Source organism: Sceloporus occidentalis, unplaced genomic scaffold (assembly GCF_023333645.1).
Source record: "Sceloporus occidentalis isolate IW3139 unplaced genomic scaffold, rSceOcc1.0.p SCAF_11, whole genome shotgun sequence".
NCBI classification, from domain to species: Eukaryota; Metazoa; Chordata; class Lepidosauria; order Squamata; family Phrynosomatidae; genus Sceloporus; species Sceloporus occidentalis.
This window is the reverse complement of record NW_028316991.1, coordinates 9,454,213-9,467,813: the sequence shown is the minus strand read 5'-3', so window position 1 is coordinate 9,467,813 and position 13,601 is coordinate 9,454,213. Positions and strand designations below refer to the sequence as shown.

Below are 13,601 nucleotides of genomic sequence, written 5' to 3'. Positions count from 1 at the left end.
GCAATACGTTTGGATGAATACAGCTTTGTTGGCTATATAATTTAAAGAAAAAAAAAATATAAGTTTAAAAAAGAAAAAAGTTACATTTAAGTGCTGGATTTGTTTTGAAACATTATAAAAGTATCACATTGTTTGGATAGCTTTATAAGAGCACTTACTGATTAATACCCATATATACATAAACCATTATGCACAAACTCTTATATAGAATGTTATATATTAAAAAAAGACATGCTAAAATGGAATAGTATGAAACTGCTATCATGTGACTTGTGAATGATATAATAGTGTTATGAAATTAGATGCCTTCTCTAATGTGTGTGAAAAAGAAGCTTTGACGTCAATAACCGAGCCTTGGCATGGCGCCAACCTCAAGAACCCAGAGACCAACCTCAGATGGTCAATATGTACAAAGAAAAATAAAACTTGAAACCCAAACATTGCTATTTTAGCAAATATGCTGGTTCACAAGCAAACGAAAACTATGCTTTCACTGCAAAAAACTTCATCCCGTTTAAGACTTCTCTACAATAAACAAAAAAATAAAAGAACCCCACTAACATCAGCTTTCTTAGGCTTACATTTGCACTGTGCCAAAAAACACATACTTTTGAAACCTGCAGGAGTACAGATCACATAAGATAAGGTAATGTTCTTCCTTGAATGAAAAATGAGAGAAAAAAAAAAAAAAAAAGATCTGGTATCCCTACAGAGATACACAGTTACTTTCAACAAGATGATGTCTTTTCTTTTGTCTCAGCTCTAGACATCGGGTTATGGCAAGTGCTCCACCTTTCAAGAACCTGATGAAATTATCACCAACTAGTGGCCCCAGGGCAAACAGATTAGGCTCTTTTACAGACTCATAAGTGTATTGATCAACCTGCACAGGATTGCCTTTGCAAGTGATTGGTTGGTTATGGTGACGGCCCAGGCTGCGACCTTGCTCTTTCAAGAATGAGAGGTTTGGGTGGGAACCTATTAATATCAAAGCCATGGATATTTTTAAGACTTTCTTCAACCCTCCGGTGCTCTGTAACACGCACTTCATATCGGGCTTGAACGCAAGTACGCAGTGCTCTGGAAAACTTGTGTAAGACGGATGCAAGTTTGGGGCTGTTGTATGCGACTGCGTGCACATCATATGATAGACTTTGTGGTATTCCGGATAGAGTTTCTGTGGCAACTGCTTAAAAATCAAATTAGAATCATTAACTTTTCTGCGGAAAACGTGGATCACCGGAATGTTGTTGCTGTAAGCACATAAAACTGCATCGGCTGCTGTAAGCCCAGCACCTACTATTAAAACAGGATCTACTGCCCCGCTTAACTTTCCTTTGCTAACAGCAGCTTCAAATTCAGCAACACTGTGAGAAACATGAGGCAGGTCCTCCCCGGTCACCCCCAATCTAGCCGGTGCATCGAACGTTCCGGTAGCAAGGACTAGTGTGTCTGCAAACAGGCAAAAAGGTTGGTGAGAGCCATCAGCTGCTCTCTGATAGCCTTGGATTTCCCAGTTTTTCTTTGGGAAAGGTTCCTCCGTAGTGTCTTTGTCGATCTGGGGTTCCTCACAGGCAGTCTCTTTGTTAACTTGCTCTCTGTAAGGTCTTACCACCGAGGTTATGTATGTGTTATCAATGAAGTTTCTTTGGAGACCCATAACTTTAACGTAATGTTTGTAATACGAAGCTACTTCTGCCGGCATGGCTCGGTCGCTCTTTACCGTCCTGCACAAAGAAGAAAAAAATATATATAATTTTATATAAACCCCCATCTACTCCTACATGTGCTTTCTGTGGCCTCCATCGTCCCCACCAACACAGAGACTACAGGACAATTTGTTTAACCCAGATTTTTATTCAGTTTAACCACTTACAATATAGCTCTTAAATGACGAGGAACAACCTCTATGACCACTGGTGGATATGAAATAGTGATTTTATCATTGCTGTGTGACCTATGGACATGCATCCTCTCAGTCATCTTTCCCTTTTTTGTTTGTTATCCCTTTTTCCCACCTTTATGCCTTTTAACCAACCTATATACCACTCTGCCCCCCAGATATGCCTTATACACCCCTGCCTCCCTGATATTCCTTTTAACCCCCTATATGCCACTCTGCCTCCCTGATATTCCTTTTAACCCCCTATATGCCACTCTTATCCTCACCCGACTTTCCAGCGCTTGCCTAGACTTCTCCCCGTGCTGCAGATTCCTTGGAGTCTAGTGGGGCAGCCGGTAAAGGTCTCCGGAATGCGCGTAGATAACCTTGCTGCTGCTGCTGCCGCCGCCAGCACTTCTATGAATGAGCACCAGAAGGTCATGCGATGCCGGCGCGCCGTCACAGAAGCCCCCAGAGGAGGTGCTGGCAGCAGCGGAGGTTGTCTGCGCGCATCGCACAGACCTCCACCGGCTGCCGGAGAGGAGGATTCAGGTCCCCTGCAGCGCTGCGGGGGATCTGGATCTTATTCTTCTAGTCAGACCTCTATTTGAGGTCTGATTAGAAGACGACCTTGAATATAAGACGATGATTATTTTTCAGAGCATTTGCCCTGAAAAAAACAAACTTGTCCTATAATCGAGCAAATACAGGGTACTATTGCTGGAAGGGACTGGAGCCTGGCATGCCTCACTTGACTTAAATGCTGTGTGTTTCTTTTACTGCAAATATAAAATATTAATATAATACATATTTTATTCACACATAACAAAGATCTATTTTTTTAATAGAACATATATATCCAAGAATAAACTAATGTATATGAGTATTTGGGGGGGGGGGGGGTGACACTTTTCTTTGTAGCAGCATTCCTATTTTAACGTGTTCTAATTTATTAATCAGTTTTTAATTATACCGCCATTCACAGTAACTTACCAGCCACAAAATAAACCCAACTATTGTGATTAGGACACAAAAAGAACAAGAACCTTGAGTATTTGCCAACATTTGAACAGCTGTGAAGATAAACTTGCTTGCACTTCATATTGATGGCAAAGTTGAAATATTAGCCCCCCCACTATAGTTTGGAGCTGAAATTTCTAGCACCTGTAACCATAGAACACTTTCTGTCTGTATAATCAGCTAGTGCCAGATAGAGAAAAGAGTCACTTCAAATTTAAGATTAATGATGATTTCTATAATTCATATGCAGAAGATACGCTCTCACTATAAGCCACAATTCTAGTTGTTCTACCATCACTATATCTCATGGGGAAGGAAGGAAGGAACACTGGGTTTATGATCCTGATGCTACATTATATCCAGCAAATGATTGTGTGTGAACATGAAATCGATACTATTATAATAAGGAAAGTATTACCGTCGTTTACCCAAGGCCCATTCTTTAAACTTAAGTCCAGGTAATTCCATCCAGTCTCCTAAACTTAGCGTCAACATGGACCCTTCCATATCCTGTAAGAAAAACAAAAATATTCGAAGTAAAATAGCAGCGATAGACCCGAGAAAATATTTTAGTGCAGAGGTTAGTAGACAGTAGGTCATTTTAGAACTTGAGAAGATGCTTCTTAATGTAAGATAGATGCTTAATGTAAAATCATTCCGTACAAACTTGAATAAGGCATTCTGTACAAAAAACAATAATTTCTTACCGTAAATTTTCTTTTTCCTAGTATAGTGGCAGTACGTATGGGTTGTTCTTTCCCCTTAGGACAAGCTTTTGAAAGACCAATCAAAAAGTAAACTCCTCCCCTCCTACCCATAAAAGCCGGCAAACTGGAAGAGTCCTCAGTAATAACAAGAAATACTACTTGCTCCAACGTATAAGGGAGGGAACTACGTACTGCCACTATACTAGGAAAAAGAAAATTTACGGTAAGAAATTATTGTTTTTTCCTGCGTATAGTGGCAGTACGTATGGGATATAAAAAGATCCCTTACATGGGTGGGATAGATGCATTGACCGCTTGAAGAACATGAAGGCCAAAGGCAGCTTCCCAAGCTGCAGAAATGTTAGCCATTATAGGCTAGACCTAAGTATTCCATGAAGACCAGGTTGCCGCTTTGCAAATTTCTTCTGGGGAAGCTAAGGCGTTAGCTGCCCAGGAATCGGACATAGCTCTAGTAGAGTGCACATTAATATGAGTCGATACGTACACTTTACAGGATACAGATTGTGTTATACAATGTAAAAAAAATACACAATTCATATACATTACTACACAATGATCATTTGGGTGTCGCTGAGCCAGGGCCGGCCTTTGGGGTGTGCGACCTGTGCGACCGCACAGGGCGCCACACTCCAGGGGGCGCCGCCGCCACCGTAGCGTACCGCTGCCGCCAGCAGCGTACCTAGCGGGGGGCGAGCGGCACCCGGCACCCCTCCAGAGACGGACAGTAACATCCGCCGCTGGAGGAGCAGGCTCGCAAGGGAGCGGTATCGGAGGTCTTTAACAGACCTCCGGCTCCCTTGAGTGATTTTAAGCCGGTTCAAGGATCTCCCTTGAACCCGGCTTAACATCACTCAAGGGAGCCGGAGGTCTGTTAAAGACCTCCGATACCGCTCCCTTGTGATCCGCGCGGCAACAGCTGCTGTGCGCCGGGGTTTGTTGTCAGATCCCGGCGCACAACACTGAAGCCGCGCCCACCGCTGTCCGTGCCCTCTGAACCGGAAGAAGACAGAAGAACTGAAGAAGAAGAACGAAGAGGAGGAAAAGGAGCTGTAAGGAGAAAAGAGGAAAGGTAGGAAAGCATTCAGTGAGAGTGGATTGGTATATGTGTGGATTGGTATGTGTGTGGATTGGTATGTGTGTGGATTAGTGTATATGTGTGGATTGGTATATATGTGTGGATTGGTATATATGTGTGGATTGGTATATATGTGTGGATTGGTATATATGTGTGGATTAGTATATATGTGTGGATTGGTATACGTGTGGATTGGTATACGTGTGGATTGGTATATATGGATTGGTATATATGTGTGGATTAGTGTATACGTGTGGATTGGTATGCGTGTGGATTGGTATGCGTGTGGATTGGTAAGTGTGTGAGAGTGATGGGTGTTATGCTGTACCATTTCCAATGTCTTTTTCATGATCTAATTATGCTCTAAAAGTACATCATAACGCCCATCATTCTATACTGTTCCATACAGTGGCAGAGCTGGGAGGCAGAGGCCTTGCACCCCCACCGCAGGACTCCTGAAAGGTAAGTGAACTTCAAAGAGGGAAAGGGTAGATAGTTAGGAGGGCGTATATAGGGAGAAGGGAGTGAGACAGGGGAAAGGGGGTAGATAGGGAGAAGGGAGTGAGAAGGGGTAGATACGGCAGAAGAGAGTGAGAAGGGGTAGATAGGGCAATCATACTCCTATCATGCCAAGTCTGCGAGTAAATCCTGGAATCTGGGTATGCCTGGGCATGATAGGAATGTGATTGCTGTTAATCATATATATAGACTTGAAAACCGAAGTTGTTTGTGTGGTTATTTGGAAAGTCCCTGGAGTGCCGGTAACTATTTTTGGACTTATATATATATATAATATTATTTAATTGTTTTCTCCTATTTTGGTGTGTTACTTACTTTAAATAAAAGTGTTAGATTTTTTTATGATGTGGGGGGGGGTCATATTCGGTTTTGGCCAGGTAAATGCTGCACTTTCGGTTTCAGTCCAGAATTCGTTTCGGTGCATCCCTACTACTAAGCCAGACAATTAAGTGGTAGGCCTAGACCACATCAATGTTTGGCGTAGTATATAGTGATTGGGGTTTTGTTACAAGTTTTGTTACAAGTTTTTATGCCTTTCTTTTTTTGGGTTGGGGGGGCGCCAGAGGAGTAGTCCGCACAGGGCGCCAGAACACCTAAGGCCGGCTCTGCGCTGAGCATTGGGATACGCAATTTACTACGATACACAATAAATTGATGCTGTTGGAAATGCTTGTTTTGCTCATGTCTGACACACATTGCAAATGTTTTGACCCTTCACAGGCTCAGTGTCCTTAAAGCGACAAACAATGCTATCCACTTTACAGGATACATAGGCTCAACGAATAGTATCATCAAACCATCTAGCCAGAGTAGATTTGGACACCTCCTGCCCCGCAGATTTCCCACGAAACTGAAGAAACAGGTGGTCTGATGCACAAACTGTTGCAATACGTTGAAAATAGACATGAAGAGCTCTTTCAACATTAAAAGAACGCCACATGATCTCTTCTGGAGAAGAAGGATTAGGAAAAAAGGTGGGTAACACTAAAGACTGGTTAATGTTAGTCCGCGACAAGACTTTAGGGAGGAAAAATGGTCGGAGATGCAGAACTACTTCATCCTGATAAAAGACAATGAACTCACTGGATGACAATAGAGCCAGAATAATAGCCTTGCAAAAAAAAAAAAAAAAAAAAAAAAAAAAAAAAGACGCCTAATAAAAAGGGATCCGAGGCCAAGACCAAAGCAAGAAGTGACCGAGTGAGGACACTTGTCCCTTCAGGGTAGCCACCTGGAGACCTGCATTGAACCCCCTCTCGAGAAACTGCAAGATGACTGGAATAGAAGGAGGATAGCTATGGAAGTCTTGATCCTGGCACCATTCTTTTCTAATTTAACCACTGACCGGCCATAGCACCGTGAATACCTACTCCTGTAGAATTAGCCTTGCAGCATCCATGCCGTTAAGCGAAACATCTGGATGGTGTGTATATGGACATTGCGGTTTCCCAGTAGATCTGGAGATACTGGAAGTTCCCAAGAACAAATCGTCATCGGGAGCAGGTCCGAGAACCCGCCCCAGATTGGCCAGAAAGGAAGGATTGCAAGCACCCTGGCTTTGTCCTTCTTGAACTTCTGGATACGCGGGATCAGAGCTACCGCGGAAACACATAGGCTAGGTTGATTTGCTGTTAGTCCGTCTAGAAAATGAGTATAGTCTATTTGTAGAGAAACGCAAAAAGAGGGGTTTTCTGTTTTGTCTTGTAGCCATAAGATCTACTTCTGTACGCCCAAACTTGACGACCAACCCGTCGAAAAATAACTGGGCTCAGAGACCACTCTGTCTGAGAATATCTTCCCCTGCTCAGGTCGTCTGCCAGTGTATTGAAGGCCCCCTGATATGACATGCCGATAGATCTCAGATGATTATGGGCCCCATATCAAAAAAATAAAATAAAATAATCTCCGAAGAAAGACATTGAAGCTTTCAAGCCCTTGTGCCTCCTTGTCTGTTGAGGTAAGCTACTACAGTCGCATTGTCTGACTGACGCTTACGTGGGGGAGCATAATCCACGATTTGAACACCTTTAGGGCTAGAAAAACTGCATTCAGTTCCCTTTAGTTGGATGACTGGCTTGCCTCTTCTGGAGACAATCTTCTTTGGGCTCTGTGGAACCAAAGGTGAGCACCCCAACCTGTATCTGGCGCGTCCGTTGCGACAATGGACCAGTCTGCTGGTTGAAACAAAGCCATCAATTGAGCTGTAGGAGAACCACTCTTGACACCTGGATCTTAGAATCTAACTCCTCTTGAGACCTGGACCAGCTGGAAAGGATCTGCCACTGAAGTGGCCTCATTCTTGACAGGGCCCATCTTACTGCTGGGATGTTAGCGGTTAAAAACCAAGGAGACTCATTGCTTTCCTGATTATACAAATCGGATATCGTTGCAGATGGTTTGAGCCGCGTGATCTTCTGAGAAGAAAGGTGCAAAAAGTACAGAGTCCACAATGCAACCTAGGAAATTGATTCTCCTGGATGGAGTAAGATTAGATTTTACTATGTTTATGATCCATCCGTGTTCTAAAAAGGCTATTGAAGTCTTCAGTTGGTGATTTAGTTGACTTGGACAGGATGCCTTGAGAAGCCAGTCGTTGACATACGGGACGATGGCTAAACCGTCTCAACTGCGCCACCAGGGGACAGAGAAGCTTTGTGAAGACTAGAGGAACGGTAGCCAAACCGAAAAGAATAGATTTGAGATGAAAATGCTTCAGGCCATTCTTTGTTCTTATAGCAAATCTCAGGAACTTCCTGGAACTAACTGCTAACTGCCATAGGGACGTGTAGATACGCATCTTTTAAGTGTATAGCGACCGTGAAATCTCCTTCTCGGATGATGTTGGAAACGGATATAATGGCTTCCATTCTGAAATGTTGATAAGCGATACAACGATGACAGATGGTCTTTAAATCGAAAAAAAAATTAGACAATACACTCCTCTCCAGTGATGTTCCGAGGGCACTTGTTCCTTCACTAACAACTTCAACACTGCTGCCGACAAAACTTTGTTCTTACTTTTTGTAAGATAAGAGGAACACAGGAAGTGATCGCGAGGAAGAGTGAAAAACCCTGATCTTGTATACTACAAAAACTATTTGTCTATACCACTCCAATATTCATGTGTTTTTTGTAGACTAAAACCATGCTTTCTGAAAGTGTAGCAGGCGACCCCTGCTCTCTTGCCTTCCAAAGGCCTTCCTTGTTCAAACAGCAGGTCGCATAAGTCTGCTTTAGAGGCTGTATCCGCCTTCCATATATCAACAGGGCTTGATAACAGCTGCTCCCGCTAAAGCTGCTTTACTTCTGAAACTCAGCTGCCTGAAACAATCTCCTAACGTCTGTTTCGGCTCTCTCATCCATAGCGTCTCTGAGTCCCGCTATCTCACCTATAGGAAGCGCGGTTTACTTAGATAACTGTGCAACTTGCACCTCTACCTTTGGAAGCTCTTGCCATTGCTTAAAAATAAAAGCTTGATTGACTCCCTCTGCATCAACTCCACTAATTTGGGAGGAATAGGGGAGACCCTTCTTAGTTGCTCTCAGTTGAAACTGAAGAACGCAGTTAACTTCTTTAATAAACGTGTCAATTTCTCGAGGTGGAAATCCAAATCCATTCTCCGAATCATAAAATGAGCGAGAGCATTCCCCCGAAGAACGGTCAGACGATGCTGCCTTTAATGCCTTTTGCAGGTGACTCAGGTGCAGGAGATTTAGCCGCATCTTTAAATGCTGAAAGGTCTGGGAAAAATTATCTTGGAACAGCATAAGAATGAGTGCATGTCTTTTGCCAAGATGTCCGCAGCACACTATTGGGAAGTCATTTTTCTGTAGCCGTCCAAGAGCGGCATATTACACTCTGCACAGGCTAGATATCTAGCTTTAGAAGCAGCTATTTTAGCAGGAGGAGCAGGTTTGTCCGTTTCTGGAGACGAAGGGTTAAATTTAGCTAAAACCCAATTAAAACCAATGCAAAACAACCATGTGGACTCTAGTGGTCAGTCAGGTTTCCACAGCTTAAAATAGGCTGCCAAAGCATCAAAAAAAATGAACCATCCTGCGCATCCTCAGATCGCGCTACAGGATCACCGTGGAACGAATAGCCACCCGGGCGTTCGTTCCACACAGCTGCACATGCTCCTTCTCCGGAGCCAAAAAGGATAGAGTGAACGCTGCCTCTGTAAGCCAGTTACGAGGCGCGCAGCACGGAACTTCCACCCGGGAAGTTTAAACCGCAGCCAAACACTCACCCCCCTCCGGCAACAACCCGTGTGCCGCACCATCAGAAGAATCCACGAAGCTGTTCACCCTACGAGGGACAAGAAAGAACTGGGGACTCTTCCAGTTTGCCGGCTTTTATGGGTAAGAGGGGAGGAGTTTACTTTTTGATTGGTCTTTCAGAAGCTTGTCCTAAGGGGAAAGAACAACCCATACGTACTGCCACTATAGGCAGGAAAACAAACAAACAAACAAAAACACGATAGAGTAAAAAGTTACTTACATGCCAGGCACCACCAGGGGGCCCTTTGCCAAGCACTATATGAGGAATATAGGGCTCCTGCTCTAGTTTCCACTGCAGAACAGATGGGTAATCGTATCCAAAATCCGCATTCGGATGAAGAAGAGTGTCAAATAAAACAGCCACAGGATTGGCCGAGCGACCTTCAAGACCTTCAGACAAGTATTCTAAATCCTATTATAAAAAACAATTGCAAAACAAATAATAAAAAAAAAAAAAAAAAAAGATTCTGAATGATAGGACATTTGTAATATCATGAACATTACATTGTGTAGTTTTCAGAAACAATATGTAAGATTCACCTGCTGCAACAGAGCTTAGTTCAAGAAATTAAGAACGTGATTACACATAAAAAAAAACCCACGCACACGGGAAATCAACATGACGAAACATTTCAACATACATTTCTAGACAATCAACTTTAAATACTCCCAAAGCAATGGCCAATAAATTTAAATGGATACATGTGCCCTAGAAATGTTCTAAAATAGAATAAGACCAACTTTAAAAGAGTAATAACAAAAAAATACCATTTGGCCATAGTGCTTCTAAGCAAGTTCCGTTTTGTCTGTGATAATTTGCAGAATTATGGCCGGCAGCAATTATGTACCTACCTGCTCAGGGATAGACAGGTGCCTCGCTTCCTCTAATTTGCTTTGAAGAATTGGATTCGGATGCACAGCGTCTGGAGACAAATACGGCCTGAATCCAGACAGCATGTATGACAAACAGATGCCAGAAGGACCATTTCCTGGACAAAGCAATCATGAGAATACATATTAGTAGAAGTCAGAAGTCATGCTCTTATACGACAAATATTTAACATTTAATATGAAACGTAAACCCTTTTCATTATAAGCAAGGGAGGGAACCCCCCCCCCCCAAAAAAAAATAAACACCGCACCCAAGGAATGCAGACAGACATCCTTCAACAAGAGAAACCTTCTGAAACTGCTGGTATTTGGAATTACGAATTGGCTCAAACCTGCTTCTCGGAAACACATAATGGCAAGTTGGAAAGTTAAAGTGTTTACCACTCCAGCACACTTTTGAACATCATACAATTACAAGATTGCAATCACTTGCACAGAACACTGGTTTTCTGCACAACAGGACACTTCTCCAATGCCGTGTTCTCCCCCATCATGAGGACTAAAGCTTTCACCAGTGGCTACTAAAGAACATCTTCGAGTCAGCAAAATGTCACACACATAATGCAACTTTGTGGTTTAAACATAAGATTAAGAGGCCGTCTGCTTCTATCTACCCAACTTCCTCATACTACTTTCCTATACACCCCATTCCATAGACAGATGCACTAATCAGGCGTCAGCACACAAGTGTTTTTTTAACTAAAAATTCCTGTAAAACTGCTGGTCAGGAGACATGGCCGGCTATGGCGCATCTGCATTAAAACCGTTTTCTAAAAAACTGGAAAATATTTTTTTCCCTTCCCGTTGTTTTCATGTATTTCCAATAATAAGAAAAAAGTTGAATGATTTGAAGAACCCTTTCAATGGTAAGCGAGTTTTGTGCGCATGGGTATGTTAGTGTGGTTACTGTATCTGCGTATGTTAGTGTGTGTCTGGTTGTGCCGTCATTGTCTTGGTCGGTATGTGTTAGTGCGAGTGTCTGTGTGTCTGGCTACGGTAGTGTGCATTGCTGCTTGTTAGTGTGAGTGTATGCGGGCTGGGTTGTGTTGGCACAAGTTCTTTTTTGGAATTTTCAAAAGGTTTTTAAATCATGATTTGCAAAATGCTTAGCTTTTTGGCTATTTAATATATTTTTAACCAAAGGAAACTATTAAATATACTTTAAATGAACAAAAAGTATGGTGTCCTCCACTGATCCACTTGGTTTTGAAAATGTCCAACATAAAGCATGTCTGTGCCTATCCCTACAACAAAATCCAGTCACCAGATAGAAATTTGTCATTTCCACGGCAACAGAAAAAGCTTCTTAAAACATCTGTGTTGTTTTTGTGGTTAAGCTGTAAAGGGGAACCTTCAGCAACATTAACTAAATCACAACCAACTACAGCTTCTACTATTTCTTGGTTTAAAAATAAGGAGCTATTTTGGGAAAATGAAAAACTGTTTAATGAATCCCCAACACCAATGGTTAATTACGGTATAGTTTTTTTTTCTTTTTTAAAGTCATGCTTGTATATACACACACACACACACACACATTATATATATACACATATACACACACACACACACACACACACACACACACATTAGTATAGGTTTACAAAAATACACCACGGCTCACAGTCTCTCAGCCCAGTGACGCTGAACGCAATTTCTCTTGTCTCTGTATCCGACAACACTTACTGCTGATAACCAACATGTCATAAGTCAGTCAGATTGTAATAAATCATATGTACCGGCATTTAAATTTTGAAAAATAAATCCGCGAGGTCCTTGCATGTGTGGTTCCTAAAGTCTATATAAAACTCGCCAAGCCTGGCTTTCAGCAATCTTCAGTTTGAGGAAAAAGTCATCTTTACTTTGGATACCATGCCAAAGTAATTTTCCACACATTACAAGTTATTAGCTGACCAGACCTCTGCTTGTTTTAAGTCTACTTACGCAACGTTTTAATATCCACTGCTATGAGGCAGTAGTTATTGGATCAACAGAACCCAGCTAATCATAGGTAAAGAAATAAAAATGGATCATTTTTGTTTTGTTACAAAATGAGGACGTTCAAGTAATATCACGGTCCAACTCATTTAATGGGGTCATAGAAGGATAAGGGGCATAATTATAGGCACCACATTGTTTCCCGTGGTTTAATGATGGAAGACACAGGTGATTAGGTGTAATGGCAGATAAGAACCAATCATTCAGCCCATTTACCCTGCTCATTGTCCTGCAGTAAAGAACACACATACACACAAACACACACACGAAAAAAGTCATTTTTGAACGCGTACACAATAAATAAAAGAAGTACATGAAGCCAGGGCCAGATTAGGAAATGTCTAAGCGGGTCTATGATTTTGTGGCCTGTGACATGCAGCCAATTATTACAATTTGATGCTCGCGCAGCCCGTCAGCAGCCAGTGCCAGACCTGGAGTGCCAGTATCGGCAAGTATTTGGTCCACCAGCCTAGTTGTGCCAGATGGCCATTCCAGGCCAGCATGAAGCTAGATTTTACAATGAGAAAATGAGTAATTAAAATTCCTTTAACCTTGGCAGCGAAAGCAAAAGTGGTATTGTTTAATGTACCCTTAGAAATATGCAATATCATGAATTGCCAAAATCGACATGTTCAGCTTGAGATGCTTAGTATTATGAGGTGCCGAGTCGTTATAAACAAGGTTTGCATGGATATTTAGAACAATTGTTGCAAAAAAGACAGGAATTTGGAGGTTCTCAGACTGCATACTTGGCAGCACACATTGTATTCTTGTGGTCCACTAGTTTTCTTTAACCCTTGCAGTATAGTAACAGGTTGCATTTTATTAACAGTGGGAGCGCACCCTTTGATTGTTTTAGGATGATCTCCGTTCAGCAAGTATCTAATCAACACATGGAACAAAAACGTTAAAAAATAAGAGCGTATACAAGACTCTCACCTATAATAACCACGGGAAGCGTCAGAGGTGGGTCTCTCGGGAGAACCGTCTCTTCCGCTAAAGGCATACTTTCAGGCTGCAATATTATTGCAGAAATGCTGGTCCAATAAATCACTGTTCTTCTGTTCCAGGGCCACGTCTGCAGAAAAAGAAAAGCTTTCAATCTCAAAGACATTTCCCAGACAGAAAAAAATACCACACATATAATAGACTTTTTACAACTATACATATCGGCATGTATGTAAATACTACAATATGAAAAGGAATC

General features: G+C 42.1%; 1 protein-coding gene across 1 annotated transcript; it reads right to left on the bottom strand.

Moving 5' to 3' along the window:
• Positions 1-706: 706 nt before the first annotated feature.
• On the bottom strand, positions 707-13,400 carry LOC149305531 (oxidative stress-induced growth inhibitor 2-like). Its single transcript, XM_089477555.1, has 5 exons — positions 13,334-13,400; positions 10,358-10,494; positions 9,726-9,917; positions 3,321-3,412; positions 707-1,727 (listed from the first exon to the last, which is right to left on the bottom strand). The coding sequence occupies exons 1-5, from the start codon at positions 13,398-13,400 to the stop codon at positions 707-709; spliced, it is 1,509 nt and encodes a 502-aa protein (XP_089333681.1).
• Between the last annotated feature and the right edge of the window lie 201 nt (positions 13,401-13,601).

What these genes read in the sequence shown, in the direction of transcription:
- LOC149305531 (XM_089477555.1), bottom strand. Translation starts at nt 13,400, where the DNA reads ATGCCTTTAGCGGAAGAGACGGTTCTCCCGAGAGACCCACCTCTGACG. An exon ending in GCTTCCCGTGGTTATTATAG is followed by an intron (nt 10,495 to 13,333) that starts GTGAGAGTCTTG and finishes TGCTTTGTCCAG; the next exon opens with GAAATGGTCCTTCTGGCATC. An exon ending in ACCTGTCTATCCCTGAGCAG is followed by an intron (nt 9,918 to 10,357) that starts GTAGGTACATAA and finishes TTTTTATAATAG; the next exon opens with GATTTAGAATACTTGTCTGA.